Raw genomic sequence first — 20,024 nt, 5'->3', positions numbered from 1 at the left:
AACAATGGGCTGTTCTAGGAGTTGAAAACCTTGTTTAAAACAATAATCCCTGGTATTTGTTGAGTGCTTGTTACCTTCCAGGCCCTTGACTTTAATCTTCCCAACAATGCAATGCTAGGTGTGGTTAGGTTCTTTCATGGGGAAAAATAAACAGTGACTTAGCGGTCACCTGGCTGGCCAGTGGTGGAGGCAGCAGTGGACACCAGGTAGCCTGGCTTCAGGTGGGGATTCCCTTCCACTGAGGGGCACAGCTGTAGGAGCAGGAGTCCAGGTCTGACTCCATCCATAGAAGACGGGGGTCTGGAGACAGGGTAGTCATGGTCCAATGTTTGATGCCCCCTTTAGAAGAAGGAAGGAAGTCATGTTCTGTATAAGAGCAATGGCTCCAAGGCATCAGGGCTTTGTGCTCTTAAAGAGAGACTTTCCAGAAAGTCATGCTGCTCAAAGATGGGAGAGGCTTCCTTTTCAAGGCTGAGGGTCTGGGCTTCCTTTTCAAGGCTGAGGGTTTGGTCTCTGGAAATTTTTTTTTCTGCCTTCTTTGAGCTTTTCTGTTTGAATGTTTAAATTTTGAGCACATTATCATTTTATAAAATCATAATCATTCTAAATTTTTTTTTTTTTTTTTACCACATTGCTACATAGTATTCTATCTACAGTAAAGCGCGCGAAAGCCAAAGTCTGTTTAAGGCGGAAACCTGTCAGAGAAGGAAAATTCAAATGCTTTCCGCTAAAACAAGCCATAGAAAAGCAGTAAGACTGTGTCCTGTCAAAGGCGGAAAACTTGGCAGTCCTCTTCGAGTTCCAGCTCTCACAGGTTTCACTGTATATTTGACACAATTTATTCCCCCAAGTCCTGTTCTTCTCTGTCATAAATACCGTTGGAATGAGGGCCCACGCATAGTCCTCTTTGTCTGCATCTTTGGTTGTTGCTAGAAGTGAAATAGCTGTGTTCAAAGGACAGGCCCATTTTGAAGACTCTTGGGACATGCTGGTTTTCATGCCTCCTTGGTTTGGCTTTCCATTCTTTGCAGAATTTTGTGGCAGCCAAGAATTTCCGTTCATAAAGCCGGGTGAAGGGTTTTCTTTGGAAGCTAATAAATGACCCAGGCCTTTCTTCCGCTTAGCATTGCACTGTGCTGACCCTGAAGGATGTTTAAGTTTTTTGTATAACGTACCAAATGCTTACGATTTTAATTATTCATGAACATTTAAGCAAACTTCTTGTTCTGTAATACAGCCTTTCTTATTGTGGAATAAACCATTTAGTTAGGCTTTTTGAAGTCAATGAAAGTGAAGCCTAATGGCTTCATAGAAATAAAATACAATGGTGATTTTGTTTGGCTGTTTTGTTGTTGTTGTTATAGGAAAAGAAACATTGTGTGTTTACTAGAGTGAAATGTTCTCCTGATGTTTTTATTTTGCGTTTAAGATAACTTTAATTTGTGAGCCTGTGATTTTGAACAAAGCATATATATATATATATGTAATCTACAAAACATACAGATATATATATAATGGAAGTAATCTCTAATCTACAAAACATACAGATATGTCTGTATGCTTTATGTATGTATACAGATAGATAGGTAGCCGTGTGTTTTGTAGATTAGAGATTATTTCCGTTATATATACATGACCTACAAAACATATGGATCCCAGCTTTTCTCACGGGTTTTTCTTTAGAGAGCCAGGGTTGTAGTCCACTCTTCAGTTGAGAACGAGCTGGTTCCTAGAGGTAGCAATGAGCCAAAATATCTTAATTTAATGCCTTCTTTATTATCAGCCCAGAATTTAAAACTGGAGTTCCATTCTGAGTAACCCATTTCATGCCATGATACTGCCAAAAAGTACTATGAAAATAAAATAAAAACAATATGCTGTTTATAAACTTTGGTAATATTAAAACTGGATGCTATGTAAAAGTGTTGTGTGTGTGTGTGTGTGTGTGTGTAGGGGATGGGAAGGTTAAAAGTGTTTTAACATGGGCTTAGTTTTTTAGTTGACCCAGTAGAAAATAGCAGCCATGAGAAGTCTGAGGGGGCGAGGCCCCTCCTTCCAGCAAGCACAGGCCTTCTCAGTTGTCCTGAAGACCCTCAAACCGGGTCCACACTGTCATTGTTGAGTGGCATTCGAGTCGATTCCAACTCATAGCGAACCCTATATGACAGAGTAGAACTGCCCCATAGGGTTTCCAGGGCTGTAATCTCTATGGGAGCAGATCGCCAGGTCTTTTCCCCCACAGAGCAGCTGGGTGTGTTCCAACAGCCAGCCTTCCAGATAGCAGCCACGCGCTTAACCGTTGCACCACCAGGGCTCCTTGGGTCCACACTAGGGTCATTTATTGCGTGGTTCTTCCTTGCTGATTTGATTGGCAAAAGCGCCTCTGAGAGTCTTCGAGTGGTGAATGCTGGAAGTTTCCATGGCAACTTGCATCCTTTTTCAGTGACTCCTGCAAGCCTTCAGCCTTCCTGATGGAGGCAGCACAGGGCCCCAGTGTGAGCAGGGGCGTGGGAGCCCATGCCTGATTCCTGTTCACCCCCCGACTAGCCACGAGGTTCTGGGCAGGTTATTTAACCTTTTTGTGCCTCGGAGTCCTTGCTGGGAAATGGCTGTCATTCAGAGGCTCTGTAAACGCATTCTTTGCAACAAAGCCTGTGAGCAGCGCAAACGCTGCGTTGGAACAAGTACTACTGTTATTAGGTTTCTTTTCAAAATTATCAGCAGTCCCCACCGGTTCGCACTTTGTCTTCTTGCCCCTTTTCTCATCTCTTCCTGGAGATGGGGTGGGGGTGCTTGTGAGGGGTTAGGGGAACGTGGGGGGCAGGGAGGGGAGTGTGGTAAACCCTGGTCATACTGCAGAGACCACACGGGTGGGAGGAGGGAAGTAAGACATCACTGGCTTCATAAATCAGAGGACTTTTCATTCATTCATTCATTCATTCATTCTTCATCGAATATCATCTGTTGTGTGCCAGGCATTTGTCGTTGTTAGCTGCCGTTGAGTCAACCTCAACGCATGGCGACCCCACACACAGTGGAACAAAATGCTACCCGGCCCTGCGCCAATCCCAAGGTCGGTTACACACTGGACTGTTGTGAGCCATAAGGCTCTCATTGGCTGATTTTGGGAAGTGGAACACCAGGCCTTTCTTCCTACTCCACCTTAGTCGGAAGCTCCGCTGAAACCTGTTCAGCATCGTAGCACACAAGCCTCCACAGACAGAGAGGTGGTGGCCGCCCAGGAGGTGCATTGGTTGGGAATGGGACCTGGGTGATACTGAAATGACCTGGATGATACCCAAATGAAAACGACCTACCCTTGCTCCCCACCCTCCCAGAACTAAGTCCCTGTTGGCATGCTGGGTTGAACCCAGGACCTGTGTCCCCCTTGGCATGCTGGGTTGAACCCAGGACCTGTGTCCCCCTTGGCATGCTGGGTTGAACCCGGGACCTGGGTCCCCCTTGGCGTACTGGGTTGAACCCGGGACCTGTGTCCCCCTTGACGTGCTGGGTTGAACCCAGGACCTAGGCCGCTGTTGGCGTGCTGGGTTGAACCCGGGACCTGGGTCCCCCTTGGCATGCTGGGTTGAACCCAGGACCTGTGTCCCCCTTGGCGTGCTGGGTTGAACCCAGGACCTAGGCCGCTGTTGGCGTACTGGGTTGAACCCGGGACCTGGGTCCCCCTTGGCGTACTGGGTTGAACCCGGGACCTGTGTCCCCCTTGGCGTGCTGGGTTGAACCCAGGACCTAGGCCGCTGTTGGCGTGCTGGGTTGAACCCGGGACCTGGGTCCCCCTTGGCATACTGGGTTGAACCCGGGACCTGGGTCCCCCTTGGCATGCTGGGTTGAACCCGGGACCTGTGTCCCCCTTGGCGTGCTGGGTTGAACCCGGGACCTGTGTCTCCCTTGGCGTGCTGGGTTGAACCCAGGACCTAGGCCGCTGTTGGCGTAGTGGGTTGAACCCGGGACCTGGGTCCCCCTTGGCATGCTGGGTTGAACCCGGGACCTGTGTCCCCCTTGGCGTGCTGGGTTGAACCCAGGACCTAGGCCGCTGTTGGCGTGCTGGGTTGAACCCGGGACCTGGGTCCCCCTTGGCATACTGGGTTGAACCCGGGACCTGGGTCCCCCTTGGCATGCTGGGTTGAACCCGGGACCTGTGTCCCCCTTGGCGTGCTGGGTTGAACCCAGGACCTAGGCCGCTGTTGGCGTGCTGGGTTGAACCCGGGACCTGGGTCCCCCTTCGCGTGCTGGGTTGAACCCAGGACCTAGGCCGCTGTTGGCGTACTGGGTTGAACCCGGGACCTGGGTCCCCCTTGGCATGCTGGGTTGAACCCGGGACCTGGGTCCCCCTTGGCATGCTGGGTTGAACCCGGGACCTGTGTCCCCCTTGGCGTGCTGGGTTGAACCCAGGACCTAGGCCGCTGTTGGCGTACTGGGTTGAACCCGGGACCTGGGTCCCCCTTGGCATGCTGGGTTGAACCCGGGACCTGTGTCCCCCTTGGCGTGCTGGGTTGAACCCAGGACCTAGGCCGCTGTTGGCGTACTGGGTTGAACCCGGGACCTGGGTCCCCCTTGGCATGCTGGGTTGAACCCGGGACCTGGGTCCCCCTTGGCATGCTGGGTTGAACCCGGGACCTGTGTCCCCCTTGGCGTGCTGGGTTGAACCCAGGACCTAGGCCGCTGTTGGCGTACTGGGTTGAACCCGGGACCTGGGTCCCCCTTGGCATGCTGGGTTGAACCCGGGACCTGTGTCCCCCTTGGCGTGCTGGGTTGAACCCAGGACCTAGGCCGCTGTTGGCGTGCTGGGTTGAACCCGGGACCTGAGTCCCCCTTGGCATACTGGGTTGAACCCAGGACCTGGGTCCCCCTTGGCGTACTGGGTTGAACCCGGGACCTGGGTCCCCCTTGGCATGCTGGGTTGAACCTGGGACCTGTGTCCCCCTTGGCATGCTGGTTGAACCCAGGACCTAGGCCACTGTTGACATGCTGGGTTGAACTCAGGGGCTGAGCAGAAGCAACTTTCCCAGCATGGAACTTGCACAGCCCTCACACCCTCCCGCTTCCTTCTTTCCTGTTCCCCTCAACCTCTGCCACTCTTTCTGGTCTCCTCTGCTTGCTTTTCACCCCATTTGATCCCTTAATTAATGTGTTTTGGTCTCTAACTTCTTTCCTTTGTCATGTCTACAGGACAGTCTTTATGCAGTTTCAGCCACACTCATAGCTTTAACTGTTGACTTCAAACTTCTCCATCTCCACCTCCTGCCCTGACCCCCCTTTGAACTCCTTCTGCCAACTGGCCACCTTCCCTGATGCCCACACACCCCCAGTATCCCCACTGAGCATCTTCACCTGCCAGCAGCCTGCTGCCTCCCCTCCTGTCTTCTGACCCTCCTCCTCGGAGTGCCTGAGCCAGTGCTCCGGAGCTGCCCCCTTCCCTCCCTCCTGCCATGTGATCATGGACACAGCTCCTGCCTGGGTGGGGCCTCCTCATCGCCTGTGGACTGCCCAGTAGCCACCTAGTTTGTCTGCTTCCAAGATTGACCCCAACTCGGGTCTATATTCATCTTGTTGTGTGTCCCACTGATCCTGGTTGTCGTTGTTGTGTGGAGCCAGCTCCAGCTCCTAGTGACCCTGTGCACAACAGAATGAAACACTGCCTGGTCCTGTGCCATCCTCACAATCATTGCTATGCTTAAGCCCATGGTTGCAGCCACTGTGTCAGTCCATTTTATTCAGGGTCTTCCTCTTTTTCGCTGACCCTCTACTTTACCAAGAATGGTGTCCTTCTCCAGGGACTGGTCCCTCCTGATAACATGTCCAAAGCACATGAGACATAGTCTCGCCATCCTGGCTTCTAAGGAGCATTCTGGCTGTACTTCTCCAAGACTGGTTACTGAGCCCTAGAAAACACAAATCTTATACCCCCAATTCCCCTCCTTACAGCCCTTGATGACCCCTGTAGCTTCCAGGATAAATTTAAAAACTCTTAGATACCACAGAAGCCTGTTAGCCCCAGAACCCCTTCCTCCTGCTTCATCTCCTGTCTCTCCTTCCGGCATCTTGCACTCCAGCCATACTGAGGTGCTGAGGCACGTTTCCCACAACTTTTCTTCCTTCCAGACTTAATTCTCTCTCCTCCAGGAAGCCTTCCCTGACTTCCCCAGGCTGGGATAGGAACATTGCCACTCCTTTCATGTATCTGGTCACAGCCTTTATTTTGATGTTTGGCTTGACATACAACAGTTTCAAGTTGAATAAATGGCAAAAAATTATTACCAACAAAGACAGTTCATGTCGATGAAAGAAAAATTGTAATCCATTATATATGCTACAGTACATGTTTACTGTAGAAAAACAATAAGGAAAATACAGGCAATAGCAGAAAATAAAAAATATGCTCTGTATGGTGACCAAGCGTAACACTTGTTATCATTTTGTTCTCCTTCATTCTTTTATTATGATTTTTTTCAATATAATCTCCATTGCGTATTTAGAAATTCTGCATATTTATTTTTTATTCTTCTTTTTTAAAGGAAACAAATAAGCACATCCCTCATATTAAATACTCTGCGAAACATTTTAGGGGCCCCATAATGTGATACTGCAAAGTCCCTGGGTGCTGCAAACAGTTAACGCACTTGGCTACTAACTGAAAGGTTTGTGATTCAAGTCCACTCAGGGCACCTTGGAAGAAAGGCCTGGCAATCTACTTCTGAAAACTCCGGCATTGACAACCCTGTGGAGCAGTTCTACTCGGACACACGGGGTGGTGCCAGAAGTCAGAACTGACTCTCTAGCAGCTGGTTTATATGATGTTGAGAATATACCATTATGTCTCCATTTTCCTGTTGTTGGACATTTAGGTTGTTTTTGTATTTCTGTGTTTACTATTGTGAATAACATTGCAGTGAGCATTTTTAAGAGTAGTTTTTGTACTTCAGATTATTTCCTTAAATTAGAATATTAAAGTGCAATTGGAAATTTAGAAAGTATAAACATATTTAAGGATCTCGATACTGTTTCCAAAATGCTTTCCAGAAAGATTGTATCAGTTTACACTTGCATCAGTGTTCCCTGGAAGCCTCTTTCTCACCACAGGATTAAAGACTGCGAGTATTCTTAGTCTTTGCAAACTCAGTAGCTAAAAACTGGTAGCGTTTTGAGTCTTAGTTATTTGAAGCTCTTTTTCAAATTGTCAAAACATGTCTGGGACTGTTGGTATCTATTTTCTTGTAGATTTGAAGGTTACTTCTTAGAAGCTTTTCATAGCTATTGCAAATATTTTCCCCAGCATAGATTAGAAATCGAATATTTTCCTTGTTGCCTTAAAGAAATATGCCTAACCAGGTGCTTGAAGATCCTAAAATAGATTCGCCTGTTGGGCTTTATGTGGTAGGATGTTGACACTATCTTGGTATGTTGAGCATGAATGAGGGCTGATGACTGGAGTTAAGTAGGAAGAAAATGATGACACCACCTCACGTGAGTGCTTGCACACACTCCTGTCTTTAAAAAGAACACAGTCTCGCTAAGCACGTTCTGGCAGTTCCATTGCATTGTTTCCTAGGAAACCGTTGCTGGCTGGCAGAAGCCTAATGGGTCGGTAATTTTCAGCCAGTCGTCAGGTGTGTTCACCGACAGAAACATCACACAGCACTGCACAGAGAACCCACTGGAGTCAGCTGCCAGCAGGAGATTGGCAGTCTCTGGACAAGTTTGAATATTAGGCACCAAAGAGTTTAATGAAAACCAGTTGGGTAGAGCAGATTTCCCTCTGTTCCTGGATGTTTGACAAATAGTGGCAGACTGTTATAACTGTAAATAGGAAAAAGCAACACATACTCTGAGGGTGACCTGTCAATTGGGTTTTCCATGGAGAGGAGAAAGTCAGGAATGACCAAACAAAGCTATCTGAGATGGTCAGCACAGACCTGGTGGGCAGGAAGCAGGGTCGTTGAAATGCACCCGGCGGGCCGAGTCCCACGTCCTCGGGTGTCTGCTTGACTGAGTGGCGTAGCTCCGCATCTGGGCCACAGCGGGGTTAATGACCTGGCGGCTGGGGGCAGGGGCGACGGCTGGGCCACGCTCAGAGGTCCCTTTCAGCTGGTATTTTCATTAAGTGGGAAAAGCACCTGTGCGATGGAAGCCAGGTGGGGTGCACAAGGGTCAGGCCGCAGCATCTCATACTTGTGTCACCCTGAGGACATTGCTCACCCTAAGCCACAGTTTCCTCAATGCTACCGCGGGGATGATAACACCAGCCTCTCAGGGCTGTCCGAGGGTTAAATGAGATCACACACCCCAGGTGCTCACGCATTTAGCAGTCAGTGTCCTGGAGCAATCGATTTTGGAGTAAACTGCTTGGATTTGGATTCTGGCTCCATCACTCACTAGTTGTGGGACCTTGGCAGCTGTTTACCTGTCTTTGGTGCCTCTTCCTAGGGCTGTCGGGAGAACGACACCAATGAAAACATGGAAGGCGTCTAAATCATGCCTGGCTCAAGAGCGTTAGCTGTTGTTAGCGTTGGGTGTTTCTGTTTTGTTGAGTGTGGCTGTGGCTTCCTTGTTCTCCTTGTCAGAGGCATCTCCTCCCCCTCCGCCTCACTGGGCGATATTTTCCGGGAGAGGCCAGCAGAGGTCAGCAGACACTGGTGCGCACAGCCTTGCAGGGCAGCCCAGCCCTCTGCTGTGGAGGTTCAACTCGTCCCTGGTTTTGTCTGAAGGCACCTGGCATATATCTCAAGGGAAGACCCAGTCTGCTGCATCCCAAAGGAGTCTAGGAGTTTTGAACTGAGGGAACCCCTTCAAGCTCAGATGGCAGTTACTGTTAATAATGTAGGTAGTTCCTTTTCAAAAAGGGGTGAGCTTGTACCTGCTTGCACCTGGGCTGTGGACCAGGGTGGGAACCTGCACAGATGTCCTACCAGCTGCTGTGTAGGTGCCAGCCTGGTAGCCAGAGGCTCTTCAAGCAGCTAATGGTCCGAACCAATTAATCTCTGTTTGTGAAGACAGATCCAGGCCCAGCCCACGGCCCCGCAAAAGCTCACGTGTTTGCCACAGATGAGAAGGCCAGGAAGGCATGAAACAGATTTCCTTCCCGACTCTCGCTGGCTCCCAGGTACCGTCAGACACTTTTAAGTCAGAGATGATCCTGTTGCAATGACCAATGTGTGTTTTGTGGGTCTTGTATTCTAGCAACAACTAAAGAGAAATGCAACAGCAAGAGTTGGGTAAGAGGAAGATGGGAAGGTGGGGATGGGGAAGGAAATCAGACCAAAGGGGAGTGAGGCTTGGGGACTTCTGGCACCCCATTTCTGTGGTCTTTTGGAAGAAGCTGGGCAGGTACCGGGGCCCACCAGCAGCTCCGTAATGTACTTAGTACTGGCTTTACAAGTATGCATGGAGCCCCGGTGACCCAATGGCTTAGAGCTGGGTTGCAAACCTAAAGGTCGGCAGTTTGAATCCACTAGCTGCTCCTTGGAAGCCTTATGGCGCAGTTCTGTTCTGTCCTGTAGAGTTTCTATGAGTCAGAATCAACTCGACAGCAACGGACTTTTTCCTTTTTCTTTTTTTTGGTTTACATGTATACAGGAGCCCTGATGGCAAAGTGGTGAGGCACTCAGCTGCTAACCGAAAGGTTGGCAGTTCAACCCAACCAGCTGCTCCACAGGAGAAAGATATGGCAGTCTGTTTCCATAAAGATTACAGCCTTGGAAACCCTGTGGGGCAACTCTACTCTCCTACAGGGTCTCTATGAGTCAGAATCGACTTGACAGTAATGGGTTTGGTTTGGTTTTTACATGTATGTGAGGTCCCTGGGTGGCAAACAGTTAAGTGCTCAACTTATAACAAAAAGGTTGGTGGTTAAAACCCATCAGAGGCACCTTGGAAGAAAGACCTGGCAATCTGCTTCTGAAAGGTTACAGTCTTGAAGACCCTCTGGGGTGCAGTTCTCCTCTGACACGAGTGGAGTCACCAAGAGTCGGAGCTGAATCCGCAGCAACTAGTTGGTTGGCACACACGAGTGTGGGCGTGTGTGTGTGTGTTTCCCTTTTGAAATATGTGAGACAACTGGTCTGAGTAAACTACGTTTGGGTGATATGACTGACCAGTCTGGCAACATTTTTCCTTAAGGCCTTTTTACTGCCCACCATCTTCAGAGTTTCTGTTCCTTATTTTGATGTTTGTTTGCATCTTTTACAGCATGATGAAACTTCCTACAAATAAAATTGTTTTCAAACTCGGTATTTCAATAAATAGTTTTGAAAGTGGACAATTACTTAAACAGATGTGGTTACACGTAGCATTTTCCTATGAGAAAAAAAATTTTGTTTTCTTTTATGTAGAGATTTTTTAAAAAATATATAACCTTGTCATTGGGCTTCTACCAAGTACAAGTGTCCAGTGGATTAAAAAAAAAAAAAAAAAAAGCTACCATTTGGTTCACCAAAAAGTTACTGAGGAATTTCTCACAAATTCCAAATTAAACCAAAAAACCAAACCAAACTTGTTGCCGTCGAGTCGATTCTGACTCATAGGGATCCTATAGGACAGAGTAGAACTGCCCCACAGGGCTTCCAAGGAGCAGCTGATGGATTCCAACTGCCAACCTTTTGGTTAGCAGCTCAGCTCTTAACCACTGCGTCGCCAGGGCTGCAATTTCAAATTAGCAGATACCAAATGAGATTTTACTGTAATTATCTGTGGCTTCTCCTATGTTTTTTCCTTAAGCTGATCAAAACAGCCTCTTATTCAGAAATGTCTGCCAAACTGTGAAGCTCGATGTCCCATTTCAGTGATATTGCCTAATATTTTAGTATAAAACACTTTAAAATACATAGCGTTATAAACCAAAAAAAAAACAAAACCATTGTCGTCAAGTCAGTTCTGACTCATAGCAACCCTATGTCCTTATAAAGACCGTATAAGTGTCACTTTTGCCTCATAAAAGATGATTTTATTTGGATCCATACTTCCAGTCCTTATAATACAACATAACAATCTCTGCTTGCCTTCATATCCACATATGTGTTGACCTTTCAATTCTTATTTTTACGCTATTTTTTCCTTCTCCATATTCTTTTTAGTTTTATTATTTTTATTGTGGTAAAGTTTATACAACATAGCATTTGCCATTTTAACCATTTTTAAGTGTACAATTCAGTGACATCAGTTATATCCAACCTGCACGTTACCATCACCACCGCCCATTTCCAAAAGTGGCATCAACCCAAACAGGAGATCAATCCCTACCCCTTAAGCAATGACTCCCACCTTCCCCTACTCCAGCCCCTGGTAACCACTAATAAACTTGGGTCTCTATGTGCCTGTTCTAATGACTTTGTGTAAGTGGGATGTCGTAGTTATTTAGGGCTGCTATAACAGAAATACCACAGATGGGTGGCTATAAGAAACAGAAGTTTATTTTCTCACAGCTTAGGAGGCTAGAAGCTCAAATGCAGGGCACAGCCTCTAGGGGAAAGCTTGCTTTCTCTGTCACCTCTAGAGGAAGATCTGTGTCTCTTCAGCTTCTATTCCTTGGAACCTTGGTGATCTTCAGGTGGCTTGGCGTCTCTCTTCCCCTGTATCTGCTCCCTAACTTGCTTGTATAATCTCTTTTATATCTCAAAAAAGATTGACTCAAGACACACCCTACACTAACGCTGCCTCATTAACATAATAAAGACAACCCATTCACAAATGGGATTATAACCACAGGCGTAGGGGTTAGGATTTATAACACGTTTGGGGGACACAAGTCAGTCTATAACAATGGGATCATACAATATTTGTCCTTTTGTGATTGACATATATCACTCATATACTATCTTCAAGGTTCATCCATGTCATAGCATGTATCAGAATTTCATTTCTCTTTATGGTGGAATAATATGGACACTTGGGTTGTTTCCACCTTCTGGCTATTGTGAATGTATCTCACTGGTTTTGTTTCTCTAGAAAACCCTAACTAAGACACTAAGAATAAATAAAAGTGAAAAAAAACCCTCGGTATTGCTGTGATCAGACAAGTCAATCAAAATGGAAAGCAGATGATTTTCTGTACCTCTGGAACAAAAAGTTTATCTTGTTCTTAAAAAATATTGATCTAAATTTGTTTTCAACTCGGCATCTGTGAAGTGTGAGTCATCTGGCAAAAAACAATTTGGCCTTTGGTCTTGGTTCCTGAGAGCCAGACCACACCTGAGGCAAATGAGTGGGGGCCAGCCAGCCCAAGAGGGATCACCTGGGAGCCCAATGCTGACTGGCCTCAGGAGACATGATGTAATCTAGCAGGACCGAGTGAGGAGGCCGAGAAGAGCCTGAATCCTAAGGCTCAGAGGAACTTCCTGGTCGTTGACCATGCACAGGAGAGGGTAGCATGTCCCTCTTTGGGACATGGAAGCTCCAGGCTGGCACCCCCTCAGGCCTTACCATTGCGTCTCTTTGTTTGTATTAAATCTGGTTGTGATAAATCTGTCACCATAAGTATAGTGTACTCTCCATGAGATTCCATGAGTCATTCCAAAGAACCCACAAGGGCAGTGAGATGAGCAGGGACTGGAGTCTGCCTGCTTGGCAATCTGAAAGAAGATGTCCTAACTTGTAAGCTCTGACCCAGCTCCAGGTGGCTAGGGTCAGAGAAATGCTACATGGGCAGCTAGTCTGAAATGTGTCCTTCTAACTTGTAAGCTCTGACCCAGCTCTGGGTGGCTAAAGTCAAAGAGACAGTGTCACTTGGGGGCTGGTGACAAAGATGGAGAAGTGGGAAGGTGAGGACTAGGTCCATTTCCAGGGATTCATGTTGATCCTGACCACGCAGTTAGAAATGAAGGTGCGATTTGCCCACTTTGCCCGTCTTTTGGTTCAGCTTCCCTCTGATTAATCTAGGAGGATAACTACTTTAACGTATATTGAAGTAAGATCTTACAAGTATATAAAAATGGATGCTATGTATTTTAAAATTTCTCCCTTAGATTGAGGCTCTAAAGAAAACCTCTTGATTTGATTCACCTTATGTCTTCAAATATCACAAAATACTTTGTTTCTTTAATAAATAAAAAAATAAATAAATAGTTGAAGTTTTTCAATTCTTCATAAAGTACAATGAACTCATTTCACTATATGGTGGAAGTGTTCAAACTTTTTAGATTAAGGGTAGACTTGTTAATGTAGCCACTCCTTGGAAACCCTATGGGGCAGTTCTACTCTGTCTTACAGGGTCATTATGAGTCAGAATTGACTTGATGGCAGCAGGTTTGGTTTGTTTTTTTTGGTATCGATGCATGGTGTATTTGCTCTATGAGACAGAAAAAAAAAAAAAAAATAGATTAGTTTATCCACTCAGTTCTTCACCTGAGGGTCGGCTCTCTCCTGTTCATGCTATTAAATTCTGATAAATTGTTTTGGTGAAACAAGAAACTTAAGGATTCACTCTCGAAGGCTTGAAGTCACCACCCAGAAGCATAATAGACTTTCCTGTCACTGGGCCATAAGACCAAAGGGGACCAGCTTGGAGAGCTGGTTGATGGGAAGTTGGAGAGCTGGTTATCAGGAAGTTGGAGAGCTGGTTGTCAGGAAGTTGGAGAGCTGGTTGTCAGGAAGCTGGCGAGCTGGTTGTCAGGAAGTTGGAGAGCTGGTTGGCGGGAAGTTGGAGAGCTGGTTGTCAGGAAGTTGGAGAGCTGGTTGGCAGGAAGTTGGAGAGCTGGTTATCAGGAAGTCGGGCCACATTCTGATGAGCGGTCAGTATTAAGGAGGAGTTTGAACTTCACCCCATTCTCAAAGCAAACCCTTTAAAAGGTTTCAAAACAGGCCATAGTTTCACCCTCTCCTCTCACCCCTCTACTTAGCTCTCATTTCCTTGGAAAACACAAATCCATGTTTTCTGTCTGCATACCCAGCTCGGTATGTGTTTTCTGTCTGCCTACCCAGCATCTATTTAATGTCATGGCACTTATCACAAGGATAATTAATTAATTATTTGTGCAATTATTTAACATCTGCCTTCCCTCTGGAAGAAGTCCCTAGGTGGTGCCAGCAGTTTGCCATCAGCTGCTAACCTAAAGGTTAGTGGTTTGAACCCACCCAGCAACGCTGCAGAAGAAAGTCCTGGCTACCTGCTTCTGTAAAGATTACAGGCAAGAAACCCTATGGGGCAGTTCTGCTCTGTCACACATGGGGTCGCCATGACTCAGGATCATCTTGACGGCAATGGTTTTGGCTTATTCCACCCCTCCCCTAGAAGGTGCCATTTCTGCCTCGTCCATCATTATATCCATACTTAGCATGGTATCTGACAAGAGGTAGGTCGTCACTTTGTATTTGTTGGTTGTAAAAATAGTGACATGGGGGTGTCAGATCTCCCCTTCTAACTTCACAAGGGGAAGGAGAGAGAATCCTTGTCGCATCGACAGCCCAAAGCTGGTTCCTATGAGGCAGAAATCAAACACGCCTCCACCTTCCAACCTTTCTTCCAACGCTGACACCAGCTGTCTCTCCCACAGCAGTCTCTACTTCTCTGCCGGGTTCGATAATTCATTACAATGGCCACACGGAACTCACAGACGATACTCATGATTATGGGGTTCATTCGGGAGGTAACAGGTTTCAATTAAGGATTAGGAATGACTCAGGATACAGTTATTTGGTCAGGACAGCCTCTTCTCAGCTGTGCCCACAGGCAGGCCTCTCTCTGGCCCTCAGCCTCTCAGCCCCTGCTTTGCTCAGGGAAGCCTTACAAAGCTCTTTAGCTCCACCAATAAGTGCCCGAGGGTACCCCACTCTGCCTGTAAGCCTTGGCCTGAAGGCACTCAGCTCTCTCATTCTGTGGGTCACTCTGTGGGCCAGCAAGCCTAGTGCCACCAAGTGCCTGGAGGCACCCCACTCCACTAGCAAGCCTCCTGCCTGAAGGCTATCAGCTCTGACTTCGTGGGTTGGCACACCCACTGTAACAGCCTTACTCCATGGTCTTGCACTGATCTCCTGGTTCTGCTGCCGCCGTCTCCAGTGTTAAAGCTGTCTCTCTCTGTCTCCTGAGTCTAGAGGTTCTCAGCACAGGGACTGTGGGTTCGAAGGACGTGTACCACTTGTGTCTCTTCTTGGTAGTAGTGATGTCCCCCTCTGCCCTGGGATTGGTTCTCTTTAGGTCTAGCAGAATGGGAAAACTGACTAATCCCCTTGTTAGGGTTCCACATAGCTTATTTGCATGATCCCACCCCTGAAGTGTCCTATGCACGTTATCTGCATTGCGAGCAATGATGTCCAATCCCCCTGGTGGATCACAAGCACTGTATTTGCATAGTTACACCCATTTGTTTTGTAGGAGTCACAAGACCATGAGTGGCTACAAGGGCCATGTTGAGTGATTCACTGCACCACATGGTTGAATGAGTGAATGAGTTAGATTACACTGGAAGAAGTGTGAAGGATGAGGGGGGCTCTGTGGGACAATTGTAATAATACTGAGGGGATTGAAGAGGGCCTGATAGAAAACAGTAGCCATGGGAGCACGTTAAATTGATGTTAAGAGAGGAACCTGCTAAATTGAAAGTGGGAAGTGGGTGGAAGGTGGTGCCTTGGGGGAGGGTACCTTTGTGGGTATTTGCCTTATATGAGGCTCTGTGCCATGCACCCTACAAGTATCATCTCATTAGTCCTTACTGCAGCTCTGTAAAGTAGTTATTGTCATTGCCCCTACTTTACAGATGAGGGAACTGAGGCACAGAGAAGTTAAATAGAGCCTGCTTACTGGCACAGTTTGTGCTCGACTGCTAACAAAAAGGGCGGAGGTTCGAACCCACCAGCGGCTTTGTGGGAAAAAAGATCTGGCCATCTGCTCCCATAAAGATTAGTCTAGGAAACCCTATGGGCAGTTCTGCTCTGCCCTTTAGGGTCACCGTGAGTCAGAATTGACTCCACGACACCCAACAACAACTAACCTAAAGGTCAGAGGTTTGAACCCACACAGGCTCCGTGGAAGAAAGCCCTGGTGACCTGCTTCCATAAAGGTCACAGCCAAGAAAACCCTGTGGAGCACAGTCGTACTCTGAGACACACGGGGTCACCATGGTCAGAAATGACAGCAGTGGGTTTGCTTTGGCTTAGAAAACCCTGGTTGGGGTGCACCCACAGGCGGGAAGGTGCAGGGGAAAGTCTGTAGGGGGCAGTAGGGACTCTGTTTTGGACGTGAGGGTTGAGATGCCTTTGGCAGTTGGCAGGTGGGCTGCAGTTTGGAGAATTCGGGATTAGAAGTATAGATCTGGTGCTTGTCAGCCTCTAGGTCATCGTCCAGTCGGTGGGGGCAAGAGAGCCCATGAGCAAGAGGGAGGTACAGGAAATAGTAGGATACGATAAAGTGTAAAATCTGCTAACTGTTCAGTACTTGCAGGAGTGGTAGGCAGTATCAGTTAAATGAGAGAAGTGCAGAAAGACAGGAATCAGCACTGTTAGTACTAGCAGTGTTTTTATCTTTCAAAGAATAGAAAATGTGTTACAAACAATCAGTCATGTGATTTTTCAAAGCAAGAATTAAAATAAAGAAGGCAAAAGAACTGTATTTGACACCTTGAAAGACTCAGAGGAGCGCTGGGGGCGCAATCATTAAGATTTGGCTGCTAACCAAAAGGTCGTCAGTTCGAATCCATCAGCCGCTCCATGGAAACTCTATGGGGCAGTTCTACTCTGTCCTATAGGATCGCTGTGACTCCGAATCAACTTGACAGCAATGGGTTTGGGTTTTTTTTTTGGTCCATGAACCCCCAGGCCTTTGGATAGATTTGATTTCAAGAGACACGTGAAATGGGATCCACCACCAACACCACCCAAAAACCAAACCAAACCCAGTGCCATCGAGTCAATTCCAACTCATAGCAACCACCAACACCAGTTGCCATCAAGTCAGCTCCAATGTATGGCGCCCCCTTGTGTGTCAAAGAACTGTGCTCCGTAGGGTTTTCAGTGGCTGGTTTTTCGGAAGTAGATCCCCAGGCCTTTATTCCAAGGTACCTCTGGGTGGGCTGGAACATCCAACCTTTTGGTGAGCAGATGAGCACATTAATGCTTTGCACCACACAGACTGGGGGAAGTAGCAGTACCTTCAATGATGAACGTGGGCAACAAACCTCAGTAGTATTACAAGTATACGTGGCCTCATCGCCCAATAGAAATCATAGATATTTTTCTGTCATCCTACAGGCATTGCAAGGAGCTGGGGAAATCATTTCTATGCATCACCGTGTGGCTCTGTTGGTAGATGTTATCTGTTGTTACTTGCTGCATAAATAAAGCAGCACGTGCGTGTTGACTATTAACTCTGGTCTCTCAGCCCCAAACCCGCCCTTCCTCATTTGGCTCTGACACTGAGACTGGGACTCCGCAAACCACATTTCTGCTTTGCCCGCCGCTCCTGTTTGGCTCCGCTGAGGGGGGGGGCTGGAGTGTGAAGGACAGGCTCCTTCTGTCCACTTCCTGTTTCTGTGAGCATCACCCCAGCAACCGTTCTTCACCCTGGCGGCAGCAGCAGCTGGTTGTTTCTGGATTTTTCCACACTCCTAGAAACCACCATCGTCATACCCCCTCAGAGTGCCTGAGGCTCCCCATCCTCAGAAGCCTGGGCTCCCAAGATTTGGGGGCCCAGTAACCCAGCCCTTTGTCCCCCAGACCTAGCTGTTCCTGCAGTTATCATCCCCGTGTTGCTTGAGTCCCCTTTGTCTTCTCCGTCATCCACCCCTGTTTAGCTGAGCCCCTGTATTAAATTATTTCTATTAAATAACTGGTACAGTTTCTTTTTTCTTGCTGAACCCTGACTGATACGCTGTATCACAATTTAAAAATATATTCGATCAAGTTTTAGAATAATCTGTTTCCTTGTAACCCTAGGCATTTTGCTTTATGCTTTTAAAAATATTACTTTGAGAGCCATCCACAGGCTTCCGCAGCCTACAAGGGGTCCATTACACAAAAATAGTCAAGAACTGAAAGTAGAAGCCAACGTGATTAACTGCAATTTCCTAGGTTATGTTTAAAAGCCTCACAAAGAAACTGCCCTGGTGGTGAAGTGATTAAATGATTGGCTGCTAAAGGTTGGCAGTTCGAACCCACCAGCGGCTCCTTGGGAGAAAGATGTGGCAGTCTTTATTTGTGGAAATAAAGATTACAGCCTCAGAAACCTGACAGGGCAGTTCTGCTCTGTCCTAGAGGGTAGCTATGAATGGGAATTGGCTAGACGGCACACAACAACAACAGGAACACAAAGCATTAGGATTTCTTATTTCCGTTCTTCCTGTCTTTTCAGATAAAGTTATGGTGGAAAATGAACTTGTGTTATCTGCCCCACCCACTTTAAAAGTGGTGCATGCTCATGGGGCGGGGGGTGGAAAAACACTGGAAAATAAAAGGAAAGAAAAATGTATCTATCCCCTCATTATGACGTGAAGACAACCATAGCTCAATTTTGTTGTATTCCCTTAGGGTTGTTGTTGTTGTTCGTTTTGTTCGTTTTTGCACACACTCAACATTGTCGTAAGATTGTTTCATTCTCTTTCTTGTCCTAAAATCATTTTTACAGCTGGGCAGGGCACCATTAAGCAGATAGACCCAAGCTGACTTGGCCGTTTTCTTTCGAGGTAGATGTTTTAATGGGCATTCCTCCTGCTGTGTTTTTGTTTCCGAATAAAAGTTCATGCTAAAAATGGCTTAACTGTGTATGCGGAATGGCAGCAGTATTGGCATAAGGCCTGCCTGCCTTCTTTTCCTTTTTTTTTTTTAATTAGCAAGTGTAGAGCTAGAACATTACCTTACCAATTCTAGTTGTTCTGATTTTTCTGGCGATGTCTGAAAATCCATGATAACGTTCAATCTTTCCACTCCTATGAATTTTAAGTGTAGAGAGCTCATGGTAGGGAGATGGTTTTAGAACAGAGAGGTGCAGCGGTCATGTTCTCTGAGGACTTCTCTCCCACGCACATTTCCTAGTCCATGGTGTGATGATTTCACACTGGGCTTTGGGAACTCTATTCGTCTAGCTTCTGTGTGGAGGGGGGAACTCCTCACTGGCTCTTCCTGCTTTTGTGATATTGCTTAAGCAAAAGAGTAAGTTGGTCTTTGTAATTCATATGAACTATTAGTTTTTTTATGTGAATTCCTTATTTTAATACGTTTTTTATTGTGGCAAATATGTAGGTAACAAAGCATTTGCCATTTCAGCAGTCTTCACATATACAGTTCCGTGACATTAAACATCTTCCTCATTTATATTTGAATTGTGGTGTTGGTGAACAGTATTGGATATACCAGGGATTGCCAGAAGAACGAACAAATCCGTCTTGGGAGAAGCACAGGCAGAATGCTCCATAGAAGCAAGGATGGCGAGATTTCATCTTACATACTTGGGACATGTTGTCAGGAGGGATCAGTCCCTGGAGAAGGACATCATGCTTGGTAGAGTACAGGGTCAGCGGAAAAGAGGAAGACCCTCAATGAGATGAACTAACACAGTGGCTGCAGCAATGGGCTCAAACATAGCAACGATTGTGAGGATGGCGCAGGACAGGGCAGTGTTTCGTTCCGTTGCACGTGAGGTCGATACGCGTCAGAACCAGCTCGACTGCACCTCCTAGCAACAAACATTCATTCTGTTGTTCCGCCATCACTGTTAACTGTCCCCGAATTTTCCCACCACCCTAAACAGAAGCTCGGTGTCTGCTTAGCGCTGTGTCTTCCTTTCTCCCTCCCTCCCACCGCCCCTGGTAACCACCGATAAACTCAGATGTCTGTTGTGTGAATCCCTTTTTACCATGACGTTATTTTGGATTATTAAGCCATCGTGAACCCTGTAGCACCAGATCAAAAAACCAAACCTATTGTCACCAGGTCGATTCCAACCCCTAGCAACCCTATAGGACAGAGCAGAGCTACCCCGTAGGGTTTCCAAGGAGCAGCTGGTGGATTTGAACGGCTGATGTTTTGGTTAGCAGCCATATCACTTAGCCACAGCAGCACCAGGGCTCCTTCAAAGCACTTACCTGTGG

General features: G+C 47.0%; 2 protein-coding genes across 23 annotated transcripts in view; one reads left to right on the top strand and one right to left on the bottom strand.

Annotated features, from left to right (window-relative positions):
* Window positions 1-20,024, top strand: part of LRRFIP1 (LRR binding FLII interacting protein 1) — a 155,165-nt gene that overhangs the window by 28,526 nt on the left and 106,615 nt on the right. Inside the window, exons 1-2 of one of the 6 annotated variants that reach the window (XM_064286473.1) lie at window positions 8,670-8,835; window positions 9,009-9,118. The exons of 3 other annotated variants lie outside the window; for them this stretch is intronic. In XM_064286473.1, coding sequence (XP_064142543.1) covers window positions 9,080-9,118 — 39 coding nt within the window. In that variant the 5' untranslated portion in view covers window positions 8,670-8,835; window positions 9,009-9,079. Of the gene's footprint in view, window positions 1-8,669; window positions 8,836-9,008; window positions 9,119-20,024 lie in introns of those variants that run through there. 2 more of the 6 variants (XM_064286476.1, XM_064286483.1) reach the window with 2 other exon arrangements.
* LOC111752750 (spidroin-2-like) overlaps window positions 620-20,024 on the bottom strand; it is a 39,961-nt gene continuing 20,556 nt past the window's right edge. For 6 of the 17 annotated variants that reach the window (XM_064286485.1, XM_064286488.1, XM_064286486.1 and 3 more), the window contains one exon: window positions 620-19,609. In XM_064286485.1, the coding sequence (XP_064142555.1) occupies window positions 3,341-4,579 (1,239 nt within the window). In that variant the 5' untranslated portion in view covers window positions 4,580-19,609 and the 3' untranslated portion in view covers window positions 620-3,340. The remainder of the gene's footprint in view (window positions 19,610-20,024) is intronic. The other 11 variants (XM_064286501.1, XM_064286491.1, XM_064286495.1 and 8 more) reach the window with 4 other exon arrangements.

The sequence above is a fragment of the Loxodonta africana genome, chromosome 6 (genome assembly GCF_030014295.1).
Source record: "Loxodonta africana isolate mLoxAfr1 chromosome 6, mLoxAfr1.hap2, whole genome shotgun sequence".
Taxonomy (NCBI): Eukaryota; Metazoa; Chordata; class Mammalia; order Proboscidea; family Elephantidae; genus Loxodonta; species Loxodonta africana.
This window is presented reverse-complemented; position numbering and strand designations above follow the sequence as displayed.